Here is a 20,479-nt window from a genome sequence, read left to right as displayed (position 1 = left end):
TAATAATGGCCAGTATTCCCATCTAGGAGCAATTTGGACATGAAAACTTGTGCAGGGACTGATGGTGTGTGTGTATGTGTGCGTATATGTGTGTGTGTGTATATATATACATACACCCATATATATATACACCCATATATATATGGAAGGGCTTGGCTGTCGTGACTCCCAAAGTCCCTTGCTTCCCCAGGATATTCACCCCACTCCCTCCCATGTGGGGTGCTGTCTGCAAGCTGAGAAACTAGAGCAAATGGCAGCGAGGGAAGGAAGCAGTGTCTGTGAGTGCACTAGAGATCGTACATCCTTTGCCGCTCTTCTTTCTGCACGTCGTCAAAGAGCTGCTTGGTGAGAGCATCCATTTTTTCTGTGAAGAAAGCAGGCTTTTAGAAAAAGACATCTGCCAAACCAAACCAATATCCTCTTTTGTTTCCTGCCAGCTTTAAAAACGTGAGAATGTGTGGAGGATCTGCAGTGCAGTATTTATCGTGCCTGAGGCATAGGGTGAAAATGGATATTGCTTTGTGTGTGTGTGTGTGTGTGTGTGTGTGTGTGTTTGTGCGTGTGCGTGCACGTGTGTGCATGCGCCAATACTGGGACTTGAACTTGGGGCCTAGGCAATCACCGTCCCTTAGCTTTTTCGCTCAAGGCTAGCAACTCTACTACTTGAATCACAGCTCCACTTCCAGCTATTTTGCTGGTTAATTGGAGAAGAGTCTTGCAGACTTTTTGGCCCAAGTCCAGAGTTCAGACCCTAGTGTCACCCTTAAAAAAAAAAAAAAGGTTCATGTTTCTGTTATCCTTTCTTGGGCTTCTAGTCTGAGCTAGAAGCTGACAGCCTGCTCTGGACTCCACACACACTTACTCCCTATGAAGTAGAAATCTCCTTTCACTACGCAGACACCTCAGAGCCCACTCTGCAGTCTGGCCTGTCGTTGGCACCAAGCGACAACCCGTGAACTTCACCTTGGAGTTCTTCCGTCTTCTCGCGGAGCTTCAGCTGGGTCTGCTCCTGCTCAGCTTCCAGTTCGGAATTACGCTTCTGAAGCCTGGCCAGTTTCTAGCAGGGGCAAGCGAACCACTTTCTGAGAACTTCCTATCAAGTCCATCCCAATGGCCACCCTCTGGGCGCCCAGCCTCCCAGCTGTGGGTGCTGTAGGGCTTGGGGAGGGGCAGGAGGGTGGGTGGCCACAGAGACCACAGCTGTGGGACATGGTGGCTCGCACATGTGTAGGGCCGATGGCAGGCATTTGTTTACATGATGCCATCTGACCGTTTTGGCCTCATGACAATTCTGCCAGCCTCTTTTTGTTATTCCCATGTTATACACGAGGGGACTAAAACTGAGAGAGAGGAAGGGACTTGGCCAAGGCTGACCAGCCAGATAGCCAGATAGGTGAGATTTGAATCCAAGATGTTGGGTTTGGGGATTGATTTTTTCTCTCTGGGTCTCTCTTACACCTTCCTCAAACTGGGGCATTGTTGCTCAAGGAGGATATTTATTTCCAGAGCCCAGATCTGATGGATGAGTGGCAAGAGATCAAGAATCTCATGGAAGAGATGGGGGCAGCCAGCCAGGGCTTTCCTTACTTGGCCAAAGTGGACAGGAAGAAGAAACCCTTGACCCTCTGTTCTCCAAAAGATGCCCCTGGATGTGGATGCAAATGAGCTTTGCTCTGCTGTACAGGAACTGCGTGGAAGGCACACTTGTCCCCTCCGTGGAGGGAGGCACACAGACCCCCCCACGCCCCACCTCTGACCTCTGACCTCTGACCCCAGCCCTGACCTCTTCCGCGGCATCCCTGTATCTCCGGTCCTTCTCCTCGCAGCTGTGTCTGTAGATGGCTGCTCTTTCCAGCTCTGCCTCCAGCCTCTGAACCTTCTCCACGTCGCCAGCCCGTAGAGCGGCCAGGCTGGTCAGCTTCTCCACCAGCCCGTGGTTCTCTCTGTTCTGGAGATAAGAAGCCACAGAGGGTCAGGTTTGGCCAATGAGAGGAAAGCCGCTGCTTTCCTTCCTTCCACTCCATCACATGACGCCTGCGCGGCCATTTCTGGCATCTTCAGCAGGGGATGGGGAGGCAGATGTCTTCCTTGGCTCTCACGATGGGTGTCCCATCTGATCCTGGGGCCCCAGGACAACCTTAGTGCCACTGTGTCCTCTCAGAAATGATGCCAAGGCTGGGTGTGGTGACTCATGCTCCTAATTCTTTTTTTTTTTTTGGTCGGTCGTGGGGCCTGAACTCTGGGCCTGGGCGCTGTCCCTCAGCTCTTCATCTGTAGACTAGCACTCTACTACTTGAGCCTCAGCCCCATTTTCAGCTTTTTCTACTTATGTGGTGATGAGGAATCGAACCCAGGGCCTCATGCATGCAAGGCAAGCACTCTACCACTGAGCCACCTTCCCAGCCCCATGATCCTAATTCTTGCTACTCAAAAGGTGGAGGTTGGGAAGATCACAGTTCAAGGCCAGCCCAAGCCTTGAGAGCCCCTCTCAACTTCAGTATGATGGTGTGTGTTTGTGATCCCAGCTATATAGGGGGTGTAAACAGATCACAGTCCAAGGCCAGCCTGGGCAAAAGAACATAATCCTGGGCTGCGAAGGTGGCTCAGTGGTAGAGCGCTTGCCTTGCATGCCTGAGGCCCTGGGTTCAATTCCTCAGCACCACATGAGCAAAAAGAAAAAACTGGGAAGTGGCACTGTGGCTCAAGTGGTAGAGCGCTAGCCTTGAGCTGAAGAGCTGAGGGACAGCGCCCAGGCCCAGAGTTCAGGTCCCACGACCGGACCCCCCCCCCAAAAAAAAGAATATAATCCTATCTAAAAAAATATAACAAAAGCAAAAATGGCTGTGTATTGAATGGTAGGGTGCCCACTTAGCAAGTACTTTGGCTATGATGGTATTCGAAGACAGGGAATGTAATTTAGGTAACAGAAGGCCATTGGTGAGTCTAATGGTAATTTTAACATTGCTCTTAGAAGAACCTGGGGCAGACCCAAGGCATGTAAGGATAGAGGAGACAGCTGGTGACACACCCAGGGGATCTGAAGGAACCCACCCTGCCATTCCCTCCATCAGGTACATACAGCTTCCAGAACCACGGGACCATGAATTTGGCTGTTTCAGCCTTTTCATCCCCCCCCCCCCCCCCCGTAGCAGGACACTTTGTTACAGCAGCCCCAGCAAACTCATACACCTGGAGCTGTCAGCAGCACCATGAGGGGAATACTGCTGCTGAAGGTCAAGTTCATGTGTGCACATCTTCATCCATCCACCGAGGATCTCTGGGCTAACTTCAATGCTCACTTTAGGACAATTACCAGAAACAGGACCAGGAGTGTGTTCTGCAGATCTAGACACTGAATATTCCACAAGTTTCCACAGAGGGCATATGGAGTGTGTGTGTGTGTGTGTGTGTGTGTGTGTGTGTGTGTGTGTGTGTGTGTGTGTGTGTGTGTGTGTGTGTGTGTGTGTGTGTGTGTGTGTGTGTGTGTGTGTGTGTGTGTGTGTGTGTGTGTGTGTGTGTGTGTGTGTGTGTGTGTGTGTATGTGTGTGTACTATATGGAGTGTGTGTGTGTGTGTGTGTGTGTGTGTGTGTGTGTGTGTGTGTGTGTGTGTGTACTGGGACTTGAACTTGGAGCCCAGATGCTATCCCTAAGCTTTTTTGATCAAGGCTAGTGCTCTACTACTTGAGCCATAGCTCCATTTCTAGCTTTTGGATGGTTCATTAGAGATAAGAGTCACATGCCCTTTCCTGCCTGGGCTGACTTAGAACCATGATCTCAGCCTCCTGAGTAGCTAGGATGACAGGTGTGAGTTATCTGCATCCAGCTATTCTGTAGCCATCTAGCATGGCTGCAGCCTAAGCCTATGTATGATAGGCAAGTCATTATACTGTAGCTCCTCTGAGCAGAGGATATGCGCAGAGTGCAGACGGTGTCTGTGTGCCTGAAGGTGACACAGTTTTGCACTGCACACACATCTTGGTGAAGGGAGCCAAGTTGGATTTCAATCGTACTTGCCCTCTTGGGCAGGTGCCCTTGGTGCAATGAATAACCAAGACATCCATACATTATGTGTGGTTCCCTTCCTTTCTAGCTCAGCCTCTACCTATAGGAATTGTTTTCATTTACTAATATGAATATAAAGCTTTGCTTGTTTCTTCTGAGAAGGAGTTTCCTTATGTAGCTCAGGCCCATCTGTAACTCCTGACCCAGCCTCCCAGATGCTGGAGCAATAGACATGAGCCACGGAGCACAGTGGCAGAGGGTAAATCTTCAGAGCAGAGCCACAGATCTGGTCCGCAATGGAATTAAGGTATGAGAAACGTAGCTATGAGCGATGCATGATGCACACCTACCTGATCCTCCAGCTTCTTCTGCAGACGCTGGACCCTGTAAGTCAGCTGGATGTTGAGCACGAAACGTCGGATGTTCTGGAATCTTCGGCGGGCCAGCCATGCCCGGGCGTATTTCTGAAGGATCACAGCCTTGTGCTCCTCCAGCATCTTTAAGACAAGATTTGGTGATGACCTGGAATCTCCACCAGCTCTCACCCCCACCCCCACCCCTCCACTCCTCCCAACCCCCACGGTGAGTTGCTGGTCCTTAAGCCCCAGAGCCTCAGGACATGCAAACCATACCTTCCGGTACCTCCTCCTCGCCAGGAAGCCCCGGGCATACGCCTGGATGGTGATGGTGGCTATGCGGATCAGCTGGTACAGGTTGCGGACCAGGTACCCACGGCAGTGCTTCTGGATGATGATGGCTGCCCAGGCCTCCTTCAAAGCCCTTGCGGTGATGGCTTTCCTTGGGGCGGCAAGAAGGTGGAGTGAATGTGCTATACAGAGCCTCCACTTCCCCACTGAGCCGCAGGCGTGGACAGCGGCTTCTCTGTGAGGAGGGCCCCAAGGTGCCACTGACCTCCCTGCTGTGGATGCCTATGTCATGGGCCTTGGGTCTCTCTGCCTCGGGGTCCCCTCTGTATGGTCTCACCCCCCCCACCCCGCCCCATAGTTGCAGGCCACCTGGGACTGGCCTTAAGGTCTTTACCCAGAGGCTTGCTGGGAGCCCTTCTGGCCTTAGGGACCCTCTGCCTCCGCCTGTTCTCATGGGACCTCTGACCCCCTGCTTGGGTCCTGCTAATCAGCTTCCCAGAGATGACCCAGCAAAGCAAGCCGGATGGCTGACACCCCCACACCTCACTGTCTGCTGGCCCCGGAAGTACTGCTGGATAGTCACAGCAGCGTGTCTCTCCCGGAGGAACTTTTTCCTCTGCAGCCAGCCACGGACGTGCTTTTGGATCACAATACAGCCCTGCCTCAGTTTATCCAATCGGAGTTTCTCTAGGTAAGCCACTTGTCCCGCTCGGAAGAAAATCTTGCTTTTGCCAAACTGGTACTGATTGGAATCCTGGAAGAGAAAAACACTGTTGATCGGAAACAAAACCTTTCACATTTCATCTTGCTTTTGGAAATGATAGCTAGAGATCCAAAGATTCCCAGACCATTGCTACATTGAAACTGTAAAGTAGAAAAAGTGTAAGCGTGATCTAGAAACTTCTACTTGGAGTTGCTGGTTAGAGCAGTGGAGGAAGAAGTAGAGTTTGGGTTAAATGTCTACCAGCAAGGTAGCAGGGGTGGAAACTTGTAGGTACTTTTCAGTTGGGCTGCTGGAGAACGTGAGCCTCCTTCACTTGGAAGGATCTGGAGAAGTCTGGTGTTCTGTCTTGAGTATAGGTTCTTCTCACTAATCCCTTTCCTGGTCATCATGAATTCCTTTTCTCTTCCGATTCTAATGTACCATGATCAGTAATCTAAAGCCACACTGAAGCTGGGCACCAGTGGCTCATGTCTGTAATCCCAGCTACTTAGGAGGCTAGGATCTGAGGATCACAGTTCAAAACCAGCCTGAGCATTTAAGTCTGTGAGACTGATCTCCAATGAACCACCAAAAAGCTGGAAGCAGAGATGTGACTCAAGTGGTAGAGTACGAGCCCTGAACAAAAAAGCTAAGGGATAACGCCCTGGTTCAAACCCACAGTATTGGTGCAGACCAACAGACAGACAGAGCCACACTGTATGTCTTGCCTGAAGCTCCTAGGCTTGATCAGCCTCTGACTGAGATTCATGAAAAACTGGAGTAGGAGACAGGGAAAATGAAGCAGGACTGGGCAGTGTTATAAGAGGTTGGCACTAAAGTTTGGGGCCCTGAAGGACATGGCTGGTGACAGGACATCATGCCCGGTGAGCATGTCTGCTCTGTTCTCCTCAGTGGGCAACAACTTTCCTCTTGGGTGGTCATGACAAGCAGAGCCCTGAGCCTTGGGACAATGATGAAGAAATAGCTGAGTGGCCAGGTGCTAGTGGCTCACGCGTATAATCCTAGTTACTCAAGAGACCAAGATCTGATGATCTCGATTTGAAGCCAGCTGGGGCAGGAAAATCTGTGAGAGTCTTATCTCCAATAAACTCAGAAAAGGAAGTGGCACTGTGGCTCAGGTGACAGAGTGCTAGCCTTGTGCCAAAGAAGCTCAGGGACAGCGCCCAGGCTCTAAATTCAAGCCCCAGGACTGGCACATGTGTACAAACAACACACACAGAAGAAATGTCCTGGAGACCCACTTGTGGGAGGAGCCCATGTGTCTAAAGGTGGGGACCACTGACCTGGATGAGCCTGTGCAAGACCACCTTGCACACTTCCTTTTTGTCGCCAAAGGAGAGCTCTGGCTGGGTCATGAGGATGCCGTAGCGGCTGTAGAACTCAATGTATGTCCACCTGCAGAGTCAAAGCGGGGCGTGAGCGAAGTGCACCAAGAAGGAAGCTTTTGGGGGGGCCTCTGCCTCTCCTGCCTCTGCTGCTGGGTGGGGATGGTGGAGTTGGCTCTGGCAATGATGGTGATGACCTTGGGCCCCCACTAAGAGCACCCCAGCATGTGTGTCTGCTTCCTTCCCCTAGCCCCTCATCCCTGGCAGCAGGGTTGGGCTGGTAGCTTCCTCCCACATGCGGTGTGGGCTGTGGTTTATGTATGTGAAGTCTCCCCGGTGGCTCACACACTGAAGGCACAAGCCTTCAATCCTCATAGGGATTACATTGACTTAACCAATGTGTTGATCATTGATGGAGTCATAATCTGATGGCATTAGAGCTTGGTTGAAGGAAGTCAATCTCTGTCTGTCTGTCTGTATTCTGTCAACCATGAGGTAAAGCCACATTCCTCTAGCACGAGCTATCACGTTCTATCTCACTGTACAGACCCAGAAGCAACAGAGCCAAGTGTCTGTGGATGGAAACTTGCAAAATCATGAGCCAAAATGTACCCCACCACCCTGAAGTTGATCTCAGGTAGTCTGTTGTCAGGATGGAAAGTTAACTAACACTCATGGCACACTGGTGGCTCATGCCTGTAATCCTAGCTACTCAGGAGGCTGAGATCTGAGGATCAGTGGAGGAAGGAAAGTCCATGAGACTCTTACCTCCAATTAAGCACCAACAAAAGTTGGAAGTGGAGCTGTGGCTCAAGTGATAGGGTGCTAACTGAGCAAAAGTGTAAGGCCCTGAGTTCAAGCCCCAGTACCAGCAAAAACAGAGTAACAGTGTGTTCCTTACCTTGTGTGACCTTCACACAGGACAGGGGGAAGCTAGTTGGGGTGTGCTTCACAGAAGCCAATGGTATGTGACAAACATGGCAATCACACCCTTGGTTCTTAGCATACTCCCGCAGCAGGAAGAAGGCTGAGTCAGTACCTGGATGGGTAGCTCTGGGCACTGATGCGAATCGTTTCTAAAACACCACAGGCTCGCAGCTGCTGGACAATCCTTTTGGAGTCAAACCTTAAAGAAGTCAATTGGGTTTTTTTTGTGTGTGTGTCATTAGTCTATTTAACACACATATCTAGCACACCATAGGCGCTGGAGAGTTTGGCCCCTTTTCCCAGATGTTTCCCTGGTCTGTGATGGAGGTGAAGTAAAAACATCCTCACCTCCTTACTATAAAGGGGCAGTAAATCCAGATCAGTTATACAGTGAGTGACCACCGCTTGATTCCCACTGAAAATTGTTCCTGGGACCCTCCTCATAGTGGTTCCAAGGGACCACAGAGGTGGCGAGCTGGGTTTACATGGAGGGGCCTGGACTTTGAGTTGTTAGGCAACAGTTTCAGGCCTTGTCCTGTGCCACACACCGCAGAGATTTCAGAAGAACCTGTGGGGTTGTCCAGAGATGGGGGTAGGGTGAGGTCTTTGGCTTCAAATGACAACCAGGGGGAAAGACGAGTATAAACAGCCTCATTCCAGCACCCACTGAACATGGGGATGGCCTGTACAAAACTCCCAGTGGACCCACAGACACACCCATCAGTCCCCAGGCCGCTCGTCCCTGTACGCAGGTGTCTCTTATAGGTCCAGTGACTCTACAGGTTGTAGTCACAGATGCCAACACATCTGACCCTCCCAACACACACACACACACACACACACACACACACACACACACGCACGCACGCACGCACGCACGCACTCATGTGTGAGTTCTTTCAATAATCAGACAAAAGAAAGGGGTTGATCTTCTCTGTTGCAGACCATTATTTTGGGTCTCACCCTTTCCTTAGAACCCTGATGAGGAGACAATAGAACAGTAGGGCCATGGGAAGACATGGAGCCGTGGGAAGATATGTAAAGAGAGACTTGGTTTTCATCATTAACAAAACCCAGAAGCAGCCAGACACCAGTGGTTCATGCCTGTAATCCTAGCTACTCAGGAAGCTGAGAGCTGAGGATTTTGGGTCAAAGCCATGCCAGGCAGGAAAGTCTGTGAGATTCTTATCTCCAGTTACCAAAAAAAAAGTCAAAAGTAGTGCTGTGGCTCAAGTGGTAGAGTGCTATTAAACAAAAGAAGCTATGGGATGGCACCCAGGCCCTGAGTTCAAGCCCCAGAACCAGAAAAACAACATAAAAACAAAACAATACACCAAAACCCCCAAACCCAGAAGCAGAGTAAAATCTACCGACATTCATTTAGCAAAGTGGCCAATGTCAGGACAGAAACTGCTTTTGCTTCAGTTTTTGGTCTCTGGGGCACACGGGCTACTTACTCGAAAGGCAACTTCTCATCATTTGGCTTGATGCAGCGAACGTAGTGGGGTGTGGTGGCGTTGAGGGTCTCCATGAGCAAGGACAAGGAGCTGCGGAACTAGAAAGTGGGAGCGGGGAGAGGGAGAGCAGAGAGCAGTGTTCTGAAATCGCTTCATGCTTAAGACCAAGGCAAAGTCAAGTTGAGCAGGGGAAGCTGTTCGACAAGAAAGGTTAATTTCATACATTGCCAGCTAGAAGGTGGGTGGGGAGGGGGTTCACCCCATGCCTGTGGCTGGTCAGCAGGTCCACAGCTCTGTCGGATACCCCCAGATGACACTGCAGAGTGGTTCCCAGCGCCTGGGCTGCCCTGGCCCTTCACTCCCTGGTACCTTGCTTCCAACTGTGGTCCGGAAATGCCTGCTGTTGGGCTTGACGATCTGCTTTGCGGATCTAACTGTGATCATTGAACCGAAGGGGGAAGAAGGAACGGGATTTTCTTGAAAAAAGTTGGCGCACAGTTGGAACTGGAAGAAAAAGAGACGACATCAAATGTCTACCCATGTGTCTAGCCACAGTCCTCAATGATGGGAAGTAAAGAAAGGGTCACAGCTACTCAGTGTCTAGCTGTAGCCTGAGCTCAGTTACACAGGAAGATCCTCCTCGCTAGGAATGACCCTGGCTTCTCTCGCAGAACTGGGGACCGAGAGGACAGCAGAGGCACAACGCACCGCCTCGTGCTCTTGCTTAGCCTTTTCTAGTCAAAGCTAGCGAGCTATCATTTGAGCCACAGCTCCACTTCCAGTTTGTTAGTGGTCATTTGGAGATTAGAGTCTCATGGACTTTTCTGCCCAGGCTGGCTTTGAACTGTGATCCTCAGATCTTAGTCTCCTGAGTAAGCTAGGTGCCACCAGCACCTGGCATTACTTTTTTTTTGTATTTATGCGCCTCAACTCATGGAGGTGGAGAGAGTCTTCGCTACAAATGTAGACCCGTGTCAATCACACAGTGAGTAGCACGGTGACCCCTGATGCTCCACAAACCTTGCTTTCTCTCAGGATTTCAACCAGCATGTCGTAGACAGTGTCCCTGTTCTTCTCAAGAAAGCCTTCACATTTATACTCCACCTGTTCAAGAAAATGGTAACATTTCCAAAGCAGATAGTATCCAAGTTTCATTTCTATTTATTTCATTCTTTCCATCTTGCCCCTCCTCTCCTCTTCCCTCCTCTTCCCTTTCCTTTCCCTTGTTCCTTCCCTTCATTTCCCTTCCTCCCTCCCTCCCTCCCCTTCTTCTCTTCCCTTCTTCCCCTCCCTCCTTCTCTCCCTCCCTCCCTCCCTCCTTCCTTCCTTCCCTTCTTCCTTCCTTTTCTCCTTCCCTCCCTTCCTCTCTCCCTCCCTCCCTCCATCCCTCTATTCGTCCCTTGTGGGAGCCATAACCATAAGACAAAGTAAATCAGACAGAGAGCTTTGTTGGTTGAGAGAGCATTTGTGGGGTCAGGGCCATTGGGATGCTGGGTACCTGTGTTGGGGAGCCAAATACCATCAGTAGGACTTTATCTCTTTGGCTAAGTAAACTGAGAATCTAACCTAAGCTGGTAGGGTATGAGATTTCTTTTCCAAATACAAAATACTAGGATGTGCTTCTTCTTTTTTTTTTTTTTTCTTGAACATTGTTACCCCCTCCATTGTTTCCCCCTTCTTAGAAGCAACCGGTAAGGGAACAAAGCATATAGACACTACATAGTATAAAGGGAAATGCATGACGTAAATCCCCTGGGTATTTTTATTTATCTTTTGTGCCCCAAGAATGGCTTGAACTCAGGGCCTTGCATTCTGATTTGGCCTTTTGTGGTGTAAGGCTGATGCTCTACCACTTGAGCTATTGTTCCATTTTTGGCTTTTTGCTTGAAATAGGAGATAAGAGTCTCTCTGACTTGTCTGCACAGGATTGGCTTCAAACTATAATTCTCAGATCTCCACTTCTTTGAGTAGCTAGGATTACAGGCTTGAGCCACTAGCCCCTGGCTAACAATGCTATCTTGATTACTACAGTTTCATAGGAAAAATAGCAAAGAGATTAACGATCTTATAATCAACCAATAAACACACTCGAAGGCCATTAAAACCCGTGTCATGAAGATAATGTGAGACTCACCAAGCACCTGTACCCCCAGACACATGGGCCACCTTCATGGGGTCACCAGGCCCCAGGGGACTGGAGTCTGGCTTGCTCTCTCCAGGGTGGCTCAGTTCCTGGGTGGGCAGCACTGTCACATACCTTATCAGCAAAGTGCTGGATGATAAAAGATGTGTTTGACATTCTAGGCTTTTCAAATAAAGAGTTCTTGTTGACAAAATTATTATACAGCTTTTGAAGCCAATTTTCATCCGTCCCGTGTGGTAACTGGAAGAGAGAAGCAAACCAAACAGCAGGTGAAGAGAACCAGATGAATAATTACTAGGGATTTGGTGCCGGTAGCTCACACCCATAATACTAGCATGTGCCCATGCACACGTACACACACACACACACACACACACACACACACACACACACACACACACACCCCTGCACACTGGCTGCACACAATCTGAGAGGCCAGCCGACCCCTTGCTGGTATTACCAAGAATGGTACATACACTGAAAGTGGAAAGGTCCCCGGATTGTCTTCACCACCCAGGTGTCTGGTACAGGTTACTATTCTACAATTAATGTCCATTTAGTTGGGTAAGGCCTCTGGGTTATACAAATATGGCTCCCTGGAAAGACTGTTGTGGGATTTTTCCTGTGTGTGTTACGTTGATACTGGGGCTTGAACTCGTGTTCTCACTTGGCTTTTTTCACTCAAGGCTGGCACTCTAGCACTTGAGTCACAGCTCCACTTCTAGCCTTTCTGGTGGTTCATGGGAGGTACGAGTCTCTTGGATTTGACTGCTTGGGCTGGCTTCCAACCTCTATCTTCAGATCTTCAGTCTCCTGAGTAGCTAGGATTATAGGTGTGTGCCACTAGTGCCTGGCTTGTTTTGCTATGCTCTTCTTTACTATTTAGAAGCTGACAAAAGCACTTAAAAGCAATTATCTAAAAAGTTACCAAGCATTCTTCATCCAGTAACTCCAAAATGCCCATTTTCGCTTCTATCAGGTCAATAACTGGCTGATTGTCATAAAAATCGATCAGAGTCCAAGGGATATCTTCCTTCATGTATTCTTCTTGTTCGAGTTTAAAGACATGCTGGGTGTGCGGAAGTTAACATGGGAAATAAAAACAGTATGAAGGTGAGATCAGATCCCAGAAGGAGCTGAGCACATAGGCCTTAGACCTGTGGAGGAAGGGCTGCTTTATATCGGGAGGCTGCGAAGTGCCAGGCCTAGTGCTGCTGACATCCCCTGGGACTTAGCTGTGGTGGTCCCACCATTGAGCCTATGTGACCAGCAGAGTAGAACAGGCACTCTGCCTGGTCCCAGAGCCCAGCCTGCTCTTGGCCATCAGCCACTGTGGCTCTCTACTATTTGAGTCAGCCTCTTTGGCCTGGTACAGCCTGGCTGCAGGGCTTGGGGTGGGGGGGCACTATTGGGGGATGCTGGCTATACAGCCAGTAAGATGCCTACTGCTTGCTCATCCTCAAGGGTAACAAGTACCTTCCCCAAGGTCAAGCATATGGCTCTGGCTTACCCAGAAGGATGAGGGAGAATGGGCAGCATTTGGGTGGGGGAAGGTGAACAGGAAGAAAAGCCTTGGGAAAAGACACCTCCTCCCTCCAACACACACACACATCAGGTAGTGGCCTGGTAGGTTCACTGTGTAAGGTACATGCAGGGGTAGAGAGGCGCCGCTGAGGAGGGCGGAGGGGGATGAAGGGCAGATCACATGGGACTCTCAGGTCCTCCTTAGAGAACTCAGGTCCTGTGGCCTTTCCATGGCTAGTGAGGACTTGCTGAAGGGGGAGGAGGGAGGAGCAGCTCCATGTCTGAGAGTGGCTGTGAAGAGGGAAGGCTGGAGGCAAAGGAGATCAGGGAGAACTCGGCTGAGAGAGGCCAGACAAGGCCTGGAGAGGAGAGGAGAGGAGAGGGCAGCGGACAGGATGAAGGCTGGGCTCAGGACACAGGAGGGTGTGGCTGGCTTAACCAAGAAGTTGGAGGGGAGGAAGGGGAAGAAGCCTCGAGGGTGAAGTGGTAGCTTTCTCTCTCTCTTCCTTCCTTCCCTTTCTTTTTTTTCCTCTTTCTCTTCCTCCCTCCTTTCCTGCCAGTGACTCACTTTGCTAGGCAGGAGCCACCTATCCAGGCCTTTTGACTTTATTATTTTGCTTAGACCTCACCTCAGTCCCAAATCTTCCTATCTATGCCTTCTGCAGTGCCCAGGACTACAGAGAGGACCCACCATGCCACGCTTATTTGTTGAGATGAAGTCTTACTAACTTTTTGCTTAGACGGGCTTTCAACTGCAATCCTCTTAAGTCTCTGCCTCCTGAATGGCTAGGCTTACACGCATGCTGCACCACTTCCCCAGACTGCAAGTTCACTTCTCAACCTGTGGAGAACCTCCCGGGGCACATGGTTGCATGGCTTGGATGAGAACAGTCCTCTGTGCTGATGTGTGTAGGTACTACCCCTCCCAGGAGGGGAGATGACTTAAGAGAAGGAGGGTAAAAGGAAAAAGGAGAATGAGAAGAAGAGCAAGAGGGGAAAGAAAAGAGGAAAAGAAAAAAAATGTACTCTCTAGAGTTTCCGGAGGCATGGCTTAGGTGGTTGAGGGTGCTTGCAAATGTGAGAACCTAACTTCAAGCTCTAGTAATGCCAAAAAATAAAAAATAAAAAGTTGCTGGGTGCTGGTGGCTCACGCCTATAATCCTACTACTCAGGAGGCTGAGATCCGAGGAACGTAGTTCAAAGCCAGCCTGGGCAGGAAAGTGTGTGAGACTCTTATCACCAATGAGTCACCAGAAAACTGGAAATGGTGCTGTGGCTCAAAGTAGTAAAGCACTGGGACAGAACCTAAGCCCTGAGTTCAAACCCCACAGCAAGGGGTGGGGCGGAGGGGAAAGAGTACGAGATGGAAGGGTGCAATTTCAAGACCTGACCACAAGGGGGATGCAGAGACCTGATGAAACCGGAAATGCGGTTCCTTTAACAATCTGGAAATTTGAAGAGGGAGGGAAGCCAGGGGTAACTGGGCACGGCAGGGCTAAGGACTGAGTCACCTACCAGGTTAAACTGCTGTTGCAGCTTTTCATTAGCGTAATTGATGCAGAACTGTTCAAAGCTGTTCACATCAAAGGTCTCAAAACTGAAATAGAGTTTAAGCACAGTTAAGATGAAAATAAGCAGCAGGACACAGGCATGCATTTACCATTACTCTGTTCCCTGCAGGTTGTAAATATACCGCAGAGCTTCCAGCCTTAATATCTGGGCAGTCAGTTCATAAATTACGCTCCTGCTGCTTCTCCCCTGGAAGACATCTGGTTATGTACCAAGTATCTATCCCAAACTAGGCATTAAACTAGGCATGCCACGATATGCTCTACCATTTAATGCACACACAGCTCTGACATCAGCATTATGATCTCAGTGTACTGACCAGGAAATGAGTCTGAGAGGCTAATCAACTTGCCAAAGGACCGACATTTTGTTACAACTTGGTCTTGTGTAAGTGTCAGTGCAGGGGCTTGAACTCAGGGCCTAAGCAATGTCCCTTAGCTTTTTTCACTTATAGCTGTCACTCATACTTGGACCACAGTTCCACTTTGCAGCATTTTGCTGTTAATTAGAGATAAGAATCTCTCAGCTTTCTCTCCCCGGGCTGACGTCAAACTGTAATCTTCAGATTTTAGCTTCCTGTGTAGCTAGATTTACAGGTGTGAGCCACTGGCATCCAGATGAATTGATCTACTCTTCAAATAAAGGGCTGCAATTTTTTATTTATTTATTTATTTTATTTATTTATTTATTTTTGGTCGGTCGTGGGGCTTGAACTCTGGGCCTGGGCACTGTCCCTCAGCTCTTCAGCTCAAGGCGAGCGCTCTACCAAGGGCTGCAATTTTTCAAAAGTATTTTTAAGATGGAAAAGAACGTGGGAAAAACAGCAATTAATCACATATTTCCACCTCAATAAAATGGACTGTTTTTAGCCCCACTATCACGTTTGCAAAATTTTCTTACGTTTACTGGCTACTCAAGTCTATTCTTAGAACAAGACAAAGGAGAATCATTTCCTGGCTTATGTGGGCAATGCACTGGCATTTATAACTGTTGACATACTCTTATTAATGGGGAGCCATAGGTATTCAATTAGATCTAAATTAAATAGTAACTCCCTGTTAGCATCATCTCACCTGGCACAGGTAGATGAGAGACTGGCCTCCCAAGTTCTCCACCACCCCACCCCACCTCACCCCTGGGCCACTGCTGGGACTCATGTGAGGGCCCAGGGTGTAGCTCTGGCTTTCTATGGGGAAGGGGCAGGTGAGCACTGTCACCAGGGTGTGGTGATGTCTTTGGGGGACAACTTTCCTTCCTTCCTCTGAGAAGCCAGGCCTGGTCCTGGAGGCCAGGTACCAACAAGCAAAAGCTCTGAGAGAGGAACTTGGGCGGCTCCGCCCTCAGTCTCTCCACCTTGTCCCAGCCTCCACCTTGTTGTCACTCTGTAGTTATCTCAAGCAGGAGCTGGGAGATGGGGGGTGGGGGGGGGTGCTGGAGTGCTGGGTCTTTTGGAGAGGGGGAAATGAATGGCAGACATTAGCATGTAAGGCCTTACTTAGGAAGTGAGAGTGGTGGACAGAGCCTGTGTCCTGCAGTATAGGCCAGGTGCTAGCGTGCTAGGACCCTCTCCCCACTGAACGGGGGAAGACACAGCAGATTTTGTCTTGGGGTCTCTAGGAAAAATACAGAAGGTGAGAGCCAGCTGGGCGCCAGTGGCTCACGCCTGTAATCCTAGCTACTCAGGAGGCTGAGAGCTGAGGATCGCAGTTCAAAGCCAGCCCAGGCAGGAAAGTCTGTGAGACTCATCTCCAATGAACCACCAGAAAACTGGAAGTGGCGCTGTGGCTTAAGTGGTAGAGCGCTCGCCTTGAGCTGAAGAGCTGAGGGACAGTGCCAGACTCAGCGTTTAAGCCCTATGATGGACATAAACAAAAAAGCAAAAATAAAAACAGAAGGTGAGAATCTCACTTAGGGCTGGGGTGTCCCACCCAAGGAGCAGCTGTGGATCCAAGCGTTGCTTGTGGCTTCTCTGAAGAGGGCAGTGTCACCAGGTTGTTTGAGGATTAAGAGAGAAAATCCACAGAGGCCGATCACATGGGCGCTGGTACATAGTGAGCTTTCAGGATGGCCCTTATTAACTTCCCACTTATTCCATGTGCTCTTTAATAAAAGCCACCGTGGCCAGGAGAGAGAGAGAGAGAGAGAGAGAGAGAGAGAGAGAGAGAGAGAGACAGAGACAGAGACAGAGACAGAGAGACAGAGAGACAGAGAGACAGAGAGACAGAGAGAGACAGAGACAGAGACAGAGGAGAGAAAGAGAGAGAGAGAGAGAGAGAGAGAGAGAGAGAGAGAGAGAGAGAGAGAGAGTGTACTGAGCCAGGGCCATTGTTCCTTAGCTTTTTCACTCAAAGTTGGCACTCTACGACTTGAGACACAGCTCCATACCCAGCTTTTTGCTGTCTACCTGGGGATAAGGGTCTCATGGACCTTCTTGACTGGGCTGGCTTTGAACCATGATCCTCAGATCTCAGATTCCTCACTAGCTAGGATTACAGGCGTGAGCTACCAGTGCCCAGTCAGGAGACTGTTCTTTTTTTATGTTTCCAGCCATGGGCCTGAACTCTGGGGCCTGGGCGCTGTCCCTCAGCTCTTCAGCTCAAGGCCAGTGTTCTACCACTTGAGCCACAGCGCCACTTATGGCTTTTTCTGCTTATGTGGTGCTGAGGAATCGAAGCCAGGGCCTTATGCATGTGAGGCAAGCGCTCTACCCCTGAGCCCCCTTCCCAGCCCAAAGAGACTGTTCTTAACATTGACCCATACAAAACAGAGATGGCCATCTTCATCATCGTGCAAAACTCCAAAGAAGAAATAGAAGAAAACGATTTTTTTACAAAAATAACAAGGACATTTGACACAAAACGAGGAAAGAGGGACTCACTGAAGAGACTCTTACCCATAAATGTCCAAAACACCAATAAAAGTGTGCTGCTTGCCTGAAAACTGCAAGGCTTCGTTAATTTTCTCCACAATGAAGTCAAACAGGTGCGCGTAGATCTTTTTGGCCAGCGCGTCCCGGGCGTTGCTGGCCTGGGCTCTGGTCATGGGTTTCACCACGGTCTCAGAGCTGGTGACGAGCTTGCGGTTGCAGAGCCACTGAGACACTCTGCCACGCGCCAGGCCCAGGAGCTCGCAGAATACCTTCAAGTGATCGTCATCCTCCTTCAAAAGCAAACACAAGCCCTGTCAGAGCCACCAGCTGTCCACAGGGCGAGAAGAGGAGCCCCTGCTCTGGCCCGAGAGACCAGGGACAGCTGGAATGCTAGGGCAGCTGCCAGGCCCCACTGGAATAGAACTCATTAGAATAGCAGGTAAGGCCGGGCGCTGGAGGCTCACACCTATAATCCTAGCTACTCTGAAGGCTGAGATCTGTGGATGGAAGTTCCAAACCAGGTGGGGCATCCAAATCCAAGAGTTTTATCGCTAATCAACCTGCAAAAAGCCGGAAGTAGAGGTACAGTGCCAGCAGTTGAGTTAAAACAACAACAAAAAAAAAAATCAAGAGAGAGCATGAGGCACAAAGACAAAACAAAGTAGCAGGAGCCGGGCGCTGGTGGCTCACACCTGTAATCCTAGCTACTCAGGAGGCTGAGATCTGAGGATCTCGGTTCAAAGCCAGCCCGGGCAGGAGAGACCGTGAGACTCCTATCTCCAATAAACCACCAGAAAACCAGAAGTGGTGCTGTGGCTCAAGTGGTAGAGCGCTCGCCTTGAGCTGAAGAGCTGAAGGACAGCGCCCAGGCCCAGAGTTCAGGCCCCACAACCGACAAACAACAACAACAACAACAACAAAAAACAAAGTAGCAGGGAAGGTGGTGGACACCATCACCCCTACACACATGCAGGCTGCCACAGCTTCCAGCCCCGCCCTGCCCCTGTGCAGCAACTCTACAACAGGCCACCTGTCAGCACGCACTCTCCCTGCCCCACCCGTGTGGTGCGGCTCAAAAGTGTCACTGCCAGTCGGTGCGTGGGGGGGGGGGGGCGGTTTCCCCTAGCTTCTCAGTGACATAAAGGCTGTGGTGGGGATTCCTGAGCCCGGGCATGAGAGCAGCCCCATCATCTACAGACCAGGAGAGGGACAAGGGTTCCCAATGGTCTTCAGCCATGGCAGATTGGGGGCCCTTGTCACTGGGGACGGATAGGGGGTACTGAGCCATGATCTTTCCCCTCAAGCCCAGAATTCCCCAGGTGGGCCCCATCCTAGACAAGAGGCAGTTTGGGGGAGGGGCAATGTAGGCAGTGCCACGCCCTCTTTAGAGTGACCAACCTCCTTACCGTGGACCCATGGGATGGCCACGGCCATGGGCCATTGGTCTACATCCTTCTAAGAAGGAGCCAAAACGTCTAAGACAAAAAAGCCAGTCCTGGATGACAGTGGCAACAGTATCTGCCTCCAGGTGGGACTGACCTAGGGCTTCACAAATGCTAGGTAAGTGCTCTACCCCCTGGAGTCATGTTGCCATCCGGGAAGAAAAACAAGACAATTGTGTTTTTAAGATGGTTTAGCCTGGCTCTGGTGACTCACACCTGTAATCCTAGCTACTCAGGAGGCTGAGTGCTGCAGGATCTTGATTTGAAGCCAGCCTGGGCAGAAAAGTCCCCATGAAACTCTTCTCTCCAGTTAAGCACTCAAAAACCAGAAGTGCAACTGTGGCTCAAAGTGGTAGAGCGCTAGCCTTGAGCAAAAGAGCTGAGGGACAGCGCCCGGCCCTGAGTTCAAGCCCCACAACTGAAAAAAAAAAAAATGGTTAGCCAAGTAAGGTTGCTCATGTCTGTGATCCCAGCTACTGAGGACGCAGAGAGCAGGAGGATTATGGTTCAAAGACAGCCAAGGCAAAAACCTGAAACATGTTAATACAAAGGTTTAGAGGGGAGGGGAGGGCAGGGGCGGGGCTCAGTGGTACAGCACTAGCCTCGCATGCAGGAGACCCTGGGTGCCAGCTCCAGCACTGTGTGTGTGGGTGTTGGTAAATGATGTATTTCATATAGCTTTTTGGGGGTGGGGTGGGGTGTCAGTATTGGGATTTGACAAGCTCAAGATCTTGTACTTGCAGGGCAAGTGATCACAAATACATTTTTTTCTTCTTTATGTGAACACTAGTGGCTCTCGGGGAACTCAGGCCACCCACAAAACATCACGACTAAGTATTTACGCAGTATTCGTGCAGTATTCAGTGAACCTTGTGTCCAAGTGAAAAGGAAGTCTATTCTAGAACTCAGAACACCTTCGCTCAGCAGGGAAGCCAGCGCCCGTGATGTTGGAGGAGTGGTCCCTTTTGCTCCAATCTATCCAGTGACCTTAAGACCCTGCCCACTTGCCACTCTCATCTACCCATGCCAGCCCCCCGTCCCACTCTCTCCCACCCCTCTCTGGGATACAATGACGTCTCTGTCCTTCCTCTCCTGTTCCAGGGGCTTCACCTTTGCCAGTCTCTCTGCTTTGAATATTCTTCCTGCTGACATGGGTAGGACTTGCTTTGTCTCCTTCAGGCCTCTGCTGCTTCTTGCTTACAAGAAAGCCTTTCCCAGAGTGCCCTGTGCAAAAGGCACCGCACTCTGCACCCCCAAATCTGTTTTGCTTTCCTTCCTAACAGCATCACCAGCACCTGCTACCCCTCTCCCCCCTGACATTTATGTATTGTGTCTCCCTTTCCTCCTGCCATGAATGTTTTCCTAATTCAGCTCCATGCTGCTTTCCCAGGATCTACATTTGGCCAGTAGGGACCCCTTTAATTTTATTTATTTACTTTTTTTTTTGTCAGTCATGGGGCTTGAACTCTGGGCCTGGGCACTGTCCCTCAGCTCTTCACCTCAAGGGTAGTACTCTACCACTTGAGCCACTGTGTCACTTCCGGTTTTCTGAGTGGTTTATTGGAGGTAAGAGTCTCACACGGCCTTTCCAGCCCAGGCTGGCTTTGAACCACGATCCTCAGGTCTTAGCCTCCTGAGTAGCCAGGATTACAGGTGTGAGCCACTGGCACCTGGCTTAAATTTTTTTTTAAATAGAGAATGCTCTGTTACCCCCATCCTCCACTGTTACAAGCAGAGGAAGCTGTACTCTTTGAAGACAATCTTTGGAAAACCCTTCTTCCTGGTTCCTGCTAAACCAGTCTGCCCAGCAGATCCAACCGCCAGTGCCCAGTGCTCAAATGCGAAGGCA

The 20,479-nt window shown here is 50.1% G+C and overlaps 1 protein-coding gene across 2 annotated transcripts in view; it reads right to left on the bottom strand.

Moving 5' to 3' along the window:
• Positions 1 to 20,479, bottom strand: part of Myo5c (myosin VC) — a 64,354-nt gene that overhangs the window by 27,512 nt on the left and 16,363 nt on the right. For both annotated transcript variants that reach the window (XM_069995390.1, XM_069995391.1), the window contains exons 10-24: positions 17,213 to 17,478; positions 14,266 to 14,347; positions 12,155 to 12,295; positions 11,341 to 11,466; positions 10,104 to 10,187; positions 9,453 to 9,587; positions 9,084 to 9,181; positions 7,739 to 7,825; positions 6,658 to 6,769; positions 5,193 to 5,404; positions 4,636 to 4,801; positions 4,354 to 4,500; positions 1,784 to 1,948; positions 964 to 1,057; positions 301 to 364 (exon numbers count right to left, since the gene is read on the bottom strand). In XM_069995390.1, the coding sequence (XP_069851491.1) occupies positions 301 to 364; positions 964 to 1,057; positions 1,784 to 1,948; positions 4,354 to 4,500; positions 4,636 to 4,801; positions 5,193 to 5,404; positions 6,658 to 6,769; positions 7,739 to 7,825; positions 9,084 to 9,181; positions 9,453 to 9,587; positions 10,104 to 10,187; positions 11,341 to 11,466; positions 12,155 to 12,295; positions 14,266 to 14,347; positions 17,213 to 17,478 (1,979 nt within the window). The remainder of the gene's footprint in view (positions 1 to 300; positions 365 to 963; positions 1,058 to 1,783; positions 1,949 to 4,353; positions 4,501 to 4,635; positions 4,802 to 5,192; positions 5,405 to 6,657; positions 6,770 to 7,738; positions 7,826 to 9,083; positions 9,182 to 9,452; positions 9,588 to 10,103; positions 10,188 to 11,340; positions 11,467 to 12,154; positions 12,296 to 14,265; positions 14,348 to 17,212; positions 17,479 to 20,479) is intronic.

The sequence above is a fragment of the Dipodomys merriami genome, unplaced genomic scaffold (genome assembly GCF_024711535.1).
Source record: "Dipodomys merriami isolate MVZ:Mamm:240054 unplaced genomic scaffold, mDipMer1.0.p SCAF_48, whole genome shotgun sequence".
Lineage (NCBI taxonomy): Eukaryota > Metazoa > Chordata > Mammalia > Rodentia > Heteromyidae > Dipodomys > Dipodomys merriami.
Note: the sequence above shows the minus strand (reverse complement) of the source record. Positions and strands in the feature narration are given on the sequence as shown.